The sequence below is a fragment of the Prionailurus bengalensis genome, chromosome X, assembly GCF_016509475.1.
Source record: "Prionailurus bengalensis isolate Pbe53 chromosome X, Fcat_Pben_1.1_paternal_pri, whole genome shotgun sequence".
Classification (NCBI taxonomy): domain Eukaryota; kingdom Metazoa; phylum Chordata; class Mammalia; order Carnivora; family Felidae; genus Prionailurus; species Prionailurus bengalensis.
Window position 1 is genome coordinate 109,071,945 of NC_057361.1, and position 9,405 is coordinate 109,081,349.

Here is a 9,405-nt window from a genome sequence, read left to right on the forward strand (position 1 = left end):
AATCCTACCACTTAATAAAGATGCTGTTCATATTGGGGTGCATTTCTTTCAGTCTCTTATTTTTATGCAGATTTTCCTTCACATGGTTGTAATCATAATTAACACAATCCTATATTTTGTATTTGCTGTTTAAAAGCTCTTTGTAAATATCACTTTAATGATTTCATAATTTTCCAGACTGTGGTCCTTCCATAATTTATATAACTAGTCTCATTACTGGGATAGCTTTTTTCCCCTAAATTTTTTCCTGTTATGGCTCATGTACATATGTTTTTGCCTGTCCGAAGGTAGATTTCATTAGGACAGATTCCTAGAAGGGGAATTACTAGGTCAAAGGGCCTGGGGATGATTTTTGGCTCCATACTTATGTGCCCCGTTTGCCTTCTGGAAGAGTTGTACACATTTTCAGTGCTCCTAACCTAAATGAATGTGCCCATTTCATCCAGCCTGGACAGCACAGAGTATCACCATTAAATGAACTCTATCAATGTTCTAATTAATTGAGGGAAAATATTACCTTATACCTGTCTCAATGTACATTTTACAATTGTGAATAAGGTTGGTTGGTTTTCTTTTTAATCTCTTTTTTCCTTCTTTTTTTTCTTTTTTCCTTACTTTCTTTTTCTTTCTGTCTTTCTTTCTTTCCTCCTCCTCCTCCTCCTCCTCCTCCTCCTTTTTCTTCTTCTTCTGCCTAATTAGGTTTTCTCTTTTCTGGACTATCGGTTCAGGGATGATTTTTTTTTTTAAGTTGGTTTTTTTTTCTTCAAATAAGCAACCAGAGGCAGCTATGCTTGAGGGTGAAGCCGCCTCCCAGTTTTCCCTCCCCCTTTACCACCCTCCCCCCCATAGCTCCTTCCACCAGGTCCAGTGACAATTGGATGATGCAGCCTTGATATCATCCGATTCCAGAATGGGTGGCTGCATTCCTTTTCTGAAGGCAGCAAGGACACTGTGCCCCAGAATCATGCCCCCTTTGCTGTTGTTGTCCGCCTTCCTTTTTTTAGTGAACGTCCTGGGAGGAGCCCCAGGAAACAATCCGGACCGCAGGACGAAAATGATATCAATACACAGTCTGTCGGAGCTGGAGCGTCTGAAGCTGCAAGAGACTGCTTACCACGAACTCGTGGCCAGACATTTCCTCTCTGAATTCAAACCTGACCGAGGTGAGCCGGCCCCGGAGCGTGGTGTCCCCGCCTTCGAGCGAGCGGACCCCCGGGCAGGACGGGCCGAGTCTGGGGTCCAGGAGGGTGGGAGGGGCTCCCGCCTGGTCTCGGCCCCGCTCGGTTCCCCTGGAGCCTGGACCACCGAAGAAGCAGGAGTTGAAGGGTTTTGGTTGAATTGTGGAAGAGGTCAAGATTAGTTGAGTTGGGTCGAAGCCTGGGGGCTTGAGGGGGCGGTCAGACAGGCGGAAGGCAAGGACAGACAGGTGGACAGAGGGCAGGTGAAAAGACTGACGCACCAGGTGCGGTGCGAGGAGTCAGAGCGAGGAGGAGGTGCAGAGGGACCCTTTGAGAAGGGACCAGGACGCACAGAGACGGCGTGCTCGAGAGACGGCGAGTCCGGGGAGATAGCGAGACAGCGAGAGAGACACGCGCCAATCCGGGCACAGAGCGGGAGGGCGGTGCGGGCGCGGGAGCGTCGGCGGGAGGTGCGCTGCGATCGCTGCCCCCCCCCCCCACTCAGCCGGCTGCGGGTGAGCCAGCGGGACGAAGCCCTGGATGGGGCCCGAGCGTGCAGGGGGCTGGGCGGCCCCGGGGAGGCGGGAAGGGGCGCACGGGCCGAGGGGCGCCCCCGCGGCAGAGAAAAGTGCGAGGGGCGGGGGGCGCGCCGGGCGCGCGCGGCGGCGGTAACCTGGGGACGCCACGCGAGGGACTAGGAGACTCCGCTGCGGGGGTCTGAGAGCGGGGACTGCGCGTGTCGCCGCTGCCGGGGCTGCGGTGTGGGGAGCCGACGGCAGCCCGGGAGCGAGCGCGACCACAGGAACTTGGCGACCCCTACTTGCCGCCGGGACGCAGGCGGAGCCCCTCCCCTAGCCTGTTGCATAGTCGCGGCGCCCCAGAGTCCGCAATGTGTATCTGAAGCCCTGTGCGGAGCTGCTGCTGGTGCGTGACACGGGGCGCGCTGCGCACGAGGCGCCTCCGATCCTCTGATTCGGTTAAATTCTTGGAGTCTCAGGGGTGGTAGATGGGCTTGGTCCCGTTGTCAAACGGGGAAACTGAGGCTGAGAGAAAGCAAAACACTTTCAGCGGGCAGGTCGGAGCTGTTTGCTCCGCCCCCTCCCCCGCAGATCAATACATTGCGATGTTTTCATCATTTATCAAATCCTATTTGTGTGAGTGTGCGTGTCTTTTCTTTTTCTCTTCCCATAGCTCTACCTATTGACCGTCCAAACACCTTGGAGAAGTGGTTTCTGATTCTGAGAGGACAGCAGAGGGGTGAGGGGCTCTCATACTTAGGAAATAAATGGGGCTTTACCCCCCCCCCCCCGCCATTGTGTCCCTGGCTACTGGAGACTCGGCGGTGCCCATTGCTTCTGGGGGTACTGAACCCCCCCAACCCCATAGGGGATGTTTCAGGAAATGGCGCACTCGCTGCAGACGCGGGGCGGTCCCAGCAGATTTCCCTAAGCCTTCCCCGTGGATCCACCCCAGACAGTCGCCCAGAAGAAACTGCCCTCATTGCTTCAAGGCTGTCACCCCCCTGGGAGGACCTAAGGCAGGGATCCCGAGCTCCGTCGGGGTAGTGGAACTGAGTGCTTCCGCCAAACCACTGCAGGGTCTTTTTGGCTCCCTCCCCAGGGAGGGGCGCTGCGGGTCTGGAGGGGTGGGGTTGGCTGCAGGCAGTTGCTTAGAGGAGCGCTACAGCCCCTGCACTTCCTCCTGATTTAAGCGCTGCGGAGCGTTGACGTGTCTCATTCTTTCTCTCCCTGGCTCCCCAGTCGTATCACTCAAGACGTTTGGCATTCGCCTGGAAGAGGTCCTGGTGAATGAGCTTACCCGCCGCAAGCATCTTGAACTAACAGCCGCGATGCAGATTGAAGAATCCACTGGTCAGGCCTCGGGACGTCGTCGGGGAAACGTGGTGCAAAGGATGTTTGGCCGCATCAGGCGCTTTTTCAGTCGCAGACGGGATGAGCCCACCTTGCCCCGGGAGTTTACTCGCCGTGGGCGTCGAGTGAGTTGAACCCTCCAAGCAGTGGCCGTCCCTGAGGTGTCCATCGATGCAGGGCGGGAGGGTCAAGGCCTGTGACCTCAGAGGGAGGGAGAGCTGAAGAGAACATGTGTGTGTGTGTGTGTGGGGGGGGGTGTAATTGGCTTCCCACGGAGAGAAGGTCTCCTGTTATGAATGTGACACAATCCCCAGGAAGGTCCAAAGTGACCCTCCTGCTCCCCCCCTTTAAGATAGTTTGGGTTTCTCCACAGGGGGCAGTGTCCGTGGACAGCCTGGCTGAACTGGAGGATGGGGCCCTGCTGCTGCAGACCCTGCAACTTTCCAAGATTTCCTTTCCGATTGGCCAGCGACTTCTGGGATCCAAAAGGAAAATGAGCCTCAATCCGATTGCTAAACAAATCCCCCAGGTTGTTGAGGCTTGCTGCAGCTTCATTGAGAAACATGGTAAGGGGGCTGAGAATGATGGTTTAATCAAGGTAGGAGGCAATTAAAGGGCAAGAATGGTGTTCTAGAAATGGGTAGAGAAAAGAGGACATAGGGTGAAGGGTGGGAACATTCCCCTGCCACCAGCTGGGGCTGGGATTCAGTTGGGGAGAGGGGAAATGCCATGGGGAAGGGGACCAGAGATACTTAGCATCTCTTGGTCTTTTCTTTCAGGCTTAAGCACAGTGGGAATTTTTACCCTGGAATACTCAGCAGAGAGAGTGCGTCAGGTAAACTGGCTCTGTTTACACCTATGTTCCTTGAGTGAGGAAAAACAGGTGGGGGTGTCTTCCCCATAGATCTGAGTGGAGTTTCATGCCTGGTGGGGGGGATCAACGTCTTCTTTCTAGCCCCTCAGCCATGCCATATTGCCAGCCACCTTCACTGAAGCTTGAGACTTATGGAAGGAAATGCCAGGAGGGAGCATGTGATGGGCAGGGAAGAGGGTCCATGTCTTCTCTCCCTTTTTTCTAGCTCCGTGAAGAATTTGATCAAGGTCTGGATGTAGTGCTGGATGATAATCAGAATGTGCATGATGTGGCTGCACTCCTCAAGGAGTTTTTTCGGGACATGAAGGACTCTCTGCTGCCAGACGATCTGTACATGTCCTTCCTCCTGACAGCAAGTGAGTCTTGTGCTGTCCCTTGTCAGGCAAGGAGGGGAAATAGTATGGGGGGGCGGTAGGGACAGAGGTCTGGCTGCAGGACCCCAGAGAACTAAAATAGAGTAAACATCAGAAGATGAAAACACCTATCCAGATTGCTTTCCCTAGATCTCTTAATAGTTCATTGTAAGTCTATTGTTGGGAGATTTCTCTAGAGCTTCTTGAAGCTGTGTGTGTCCTCCCAGGGCAAAGAGGAACCTAGGTTCTGTAGAAGGGATCTGCTTTTGATGGTAGCACTTCTTGCTTTCAGGGCTCCTGAGCTCAAATGCTTTGGGAATGAGCAAAGACAAGATGCCTGGGTACTTCCTCCATAGCTCTTCCTCAGTTTTCAAGCATAATCACATGTCTTTTGGTATCAGGCTGCTGTCAAGGCTAGCCCCCTGAGCCATCCACTGCTTTCCTTCTTCTAGCTCTAAAGCCACAGGATCAGCTTTCTGCCCTGCAGTTGCTGGTTTATCTGATGCCACCCTGCCACAGTGATACCTTGGAGCGTCTGCTGAAGGCCCTGCATAAGATCACTGAGAACTGCGAGGACTCCATTGGCATTGATGGACAGTTGGTAAAAACTTGTGGAGAATGGTAATGAGAGCTGTAGTAGGGGACATGTGTGGGAGTGTATGAGAGAGACACAGAGACAGACGGTAGGAGAAGGCAACAAGAACAAAAGGAGACATTCATATTTGTGTCATTTCCATTACTGCCTCAGAGTCGATCACTTTCTGCTTTCCTTTTTGTAGGTTTCAGGCAACCGTATGACTTCCACCAACTTGGCTCTGGTGTTTGGATCTGCTCTCCTGAAGAAGGGGAGATTTGCCAAGAGGGAGTCCAGGAAAACAAGACTGGGGATTGACCACTATGTTGCTTCTGTCAATGTGGTCCGTGCCATGATTGATAACTGGGATATCCTCTTCCAGGTAAAGGGAGCTTTTGGACAAACTTCCTTCATAGCTTTCTCCTATTCACAAGGCAAGTGAGGGTCATACATGCATCCCTGACAGTAGCCAAAGCAGGCAGCCACTAAATCTTCCAGAAATTCCTCCTGCGTTCAGTGGTCATGGTATCTTCAGTCCTGGGTACCTGATAGAGAGGAGTATAAATTTTAAAATGTTGTGTAATAAAGGCTAACATTGCTCATTTTACCCTCAGGTGCCTCCCCATATTCAGAAGCAGGTTGCTAAGCGTGTGTGGAAATCCAGTCCTGAAGCCCTGGATTTTATCAGACGCAGGAATTTGAGGAAGATACAGTGAGTGTTTTCTTGGTTTGTTTAAGCTTAGCCTGAAGCAGAATCTCCTATGGGGGCTTTCACTCCAAGACCACCGTCATGTTAGGCAAACCAAGTATGAAAACTGACTTGCTTTTTCAAATTCATTTCCACCCAGGAGTGCACGAATAAAGATGGAAGAGGATGCTTTACTTTCTGATCCAGTGGAAACTTCTGCTGAAGCCCGGGCTGCTGTCCTTGCTCAGAGCAAGCCCTTTGATGAAGGTCAGTTCCCTGCTGGAGGTCAGGCCCTTGCTGAAGGTCAGTCCCTTGGTGAAAGTCAGGCCCTTCCTGAAGGCCAGGTCCTTGCTGAAGATGAGCCCCTTGAGGAAGATGAGTCCTCTGAGGAAGATGTGTCAGGCCATGAAGAGCTAGTATTTGAGTATCTCCATCAAGGAGTAGTCTTTGGGGAAATTCAAGGTCTTGAGATCCCAAATGATCTTGAGATTCAAGGCCCACATCTTGAAGGCATACCAGAGCTTGATGAAGAAGATGATGATGATGACAACAATGATGATGATGACGATGATGATACCCTGAATTTTGATGATCTTCCTCCCCTTGAAGATATTCTAGACCCTGATGATGAAATTCCCGAACTCATTGAAATCCCAGACTTTGAAGAAATACCATATTTTGATATGGTCCCAGACCCTGAAGGAGCCCCAGATGTGCAAGAAATCCCAAATCCTGGAGAAAACCCAAACCATGACCTTGAAGAAGGGCCAGATTTTGAAGACAACCAAAATCTTGACCTTGCAGGAATTCCCTATCTCGATGTAATCCTGAACAATGAAGAAGCCTCAGATACCGATGAAATCTCAGACCATGCAGATGCTTCAGAACATGATGAAAACCCAGATTCTGAAGAAGATCCCAATCTTGAAGAGGTTCCGGCTTTTGATGAAATCCCAAATGATGTATCCTCAAATGCTGAAGCAATTCCAGGCCACGAAGATGCCCCAGAGGTCAATGGGATTTCAAGTTCTGATGAAGACCTTGATTTTGAAGAAGTCCCAGCTCTTCATATGTTGCCAAGCCCTGAGGAAGCCCCTGGTGGTCATGAAATCCTAAATCATGAAGAATCCCTAGAGGTTAATGGACTCTCAGACCCTGAAGAAGATCCCAATCTTGAAGAGGTACCAGCTCTTGATGGAGTCCCAAATGATGAAGAAACCTCAGATACTGAAGAAATTCCAGATCAGGAAGAAACTCCAGAATTCAATGGAATTGCAGGCTCCGAGGAAGGCTCCAACCCTGAAGAGGTCCCAGCTCTCCACGTGGTAACGAGCCCTGAAGATGTCTCTGATTTTGATGACATTCAAGACCAGGAAGAATCTTCAGTTACTGAAGAAATCCCAAGACACGAAGAAGCCTCTGATGTCAGTGGAATCCGAGACTCTAAAGAAAACCCCCGTCTTGAAAAAGACTCAGTATTTAATGTGGTTCCAGAGCCTGGGGATGCTGAAATTCACAATGAAATTCCCAGTTCTCAGAAAGACCGAGCCAACACTTTTGAAGAGGATGAAGTTACCAATTTGGTTCCAGAGCCTGAAGATGTCTCCATTCTCAACACAATTCCAGACCCTCAGCCAGACCTTACTGTCAGTCTTGATGAAATCATGAATGTGGAGGCTGTCCCAATGCCTAATGATCTTGACTCTAGAGAAGTTTGGAGTCCAAAGTCAATAAAGTCCCACAAAGAAGATGCAGATGTTACATTTCTTGTAGATACCACCCTCCTTAAAAACAAGTCTCAGCCTGGCCAAGTCATGGACCACAAATCCTCCCCAGAGTCATTGATGACTGACACCTGCTTTTTCCCCTTCACGAAGTGCTGTAAGCTTCCGGCTCCAGCTTTGTTACTCATTTGCTTGGTAAAATTAGTCAGGCTGGTTGTAGGGTGGTGGTGGTTGTTAGGGGGCCGCCCTCTTCCCCGCCTGCCCGGTGGTATTGTCCATTTGCTGTAAGCAAGGGGTATCTGTCTCACTCTTCCTGTTCTCTAACCCAGCCCTACCCCCACCACCTTCTACAGGGGGCCTAGATTTAGAGATATGTGTTCCACTGTTAGGCTGCAGTTTTCTTAACATGTCAAATAGGGATAATCTTTCCTACTCTAACTTCTTGTTTCGTATTGTATTTGAAGTGCAAAATTAGGTCTTAGTCCCTTGCGTGCTGTGCAGAGTATGAAGTCTGGAAACATTAAGGAGTTAACACTGTTACTATTTTCCAGGTTCCTCTGAGGAGCCAGCTGTGCCTCCCGGCACTGCCCGTTCCCATGACGATGAGGAAGGAGCGGGTAACCCCCCCATTCCGGAGCAAGACCGCCCATTGCTCCGTGTGCCCCGGGAGAAGGAGGCCAAAACTGGCATCGGCTACTTCTTTCCTTAGATGTTTTTCCTTCTATAAGGTGCCGGACAGGGGAAAAGGGTGGGGGTAGACCTGGGATGTCACAGGAAACATTGAAGAAACGTTGAGGGTAAAGATCTGAGGGTAAGAAGGATTTCCACCTGATGCTCGGGTCAGGCTGAGAATTCCAAACACACTGCCAGCCCCTTCACTGGGGATGTTTGGTCTCTTCAGCTAGTACAAGCAGAGATGTTTCTGTGTCATGCCCAGGCTCCCTGGTGCTACCTTGCCTTTCTCTTTTACCCCTGATCCTGGCTTTCCCACACTACAGCCTGTCCTTTAATTGATGTGACATTTGTGGTAAACACCTTGTCCCAGAGAAGCTCACAAATCTCGAGGTGCTTTCCCTCCCCCCAAAAAAGGGAATTGCATGTTTTTCCTGACTTTCCTTCCCTCCTCCCAAGAGCTCAATTGCAAAGGCCCTCAAGAGGCATGCTAGGACGTCATGTCAGGACTGACAGCTGACAAACAATTAACGCTAAACCATGTCACACCAACTCATAGCCGTGTCCCCGCAGCAGCTCCACCACCTCAGGATTTTTTGCCCGCCCCAAATTATTTAGACCAATGGCTCATCAAATAGCCACCCCCAAAATTCTGTGCAGTTTTGCTCAGGTCACGCTAACAGGGAAACCTCAAATGTAAGCCTAACTAGCCTTCTGGGGTCAAAACTTAGAGGAAAAAATTGATTTTATTACCTAGATCTGTTTTACAGACAGCTGGAGTTCACACCCTGCTGTCAGCAAAACAGCTAGTTAGGTAGAGACACATAGTTCCAAGTAGTTCAAGTCACCTGATTCCAAACGTTCTTATCTATCGTCTCTGTAGCTCCTCTCTGCAGGACGGTACAAATTTGCGGGACATGCTCTGGTAACACGCAGATATGGGTTATGTATGACATCCAAAATTATAGCTGATATTGAGGGGTAACAACTGCTAAGGTCCATAGAATGAAGAATGTATTGTATTGAGGGATAGAAATTGATCACACAATGGGTAACAACCGCAGAGCTCGAAGATTTGTGATTGTTAAAACTTCTCTGGCATTTAATCATTAATAAACATCTGTGTTGTGACAGCAGCATATTCATGGGATTAATGTGTGTGTGTGTGTGTGTGTGTGTGTGTGTTTAATTTGAAAATTGGATTGGTGAGTTGGGAAGCTCTGACTAGAGCTGAAGGGGAAAGAGAAATAGGGAAGAGGGATAAAGGAGAGGGGGTGACATGGAATAATGGGATGTGGGGGAATGGACTAAAGCAGGGAGTGTGTAGAATAAAGGGGGGGGGTGATGGGGAATAAAGGAGAGAGGTGACACAGAATAAAGGAGAGGGGGTAAGGAATAAAGAAGAGAGATGATTGGGAATAAAGTGTTGGAGGTCAGAAGGACAAAAGGGGAGGCGTTATGGGGAATAAGG

The 9,405-nt window shown here is 50.1% G+C and overlaps 1 protein-coding gene across 1 annotated transcript; it reads left to right on the forward strand.

Moving 5' to 3' along the window:
* Nucleotides 1-708: 708 nt before the first annotated feature.
* Nucleotides 709-9,070, forward strand: ARHGAP36 (Rho GTPase activating protein 36). Its single transcript, XM_043570133.1, has 11 exons — nucleotides 709-1,163; nucleotides 2,370-2,435; nucleotides 2,939-3,174; nucleotides 3,423-3,615; nucleotides 3,829-3,884; nucleotides 4,129-4,279; nucleotides 4,729-4,877; nucleotides 5,056-5,232; nucleotides 5,465-5,562; nucleotides 5,699-5,805; nucleotides 7,814-9,070. Exons 1-11 carry the CDS (start codon nucleotides 911-913, stop codon nucleotides 7,969-7,971), a joined length of 1,644 nt encoding a protein of 547 aa, XP_043426068.1. The 5' UTR covers nucleotides 709-910; the 3' UTR covers nucleotides 7,972-9,070.
* The last annotated feature ends 335 nt before the right edge of the window (nucleotides 9,071-9,405 follow it).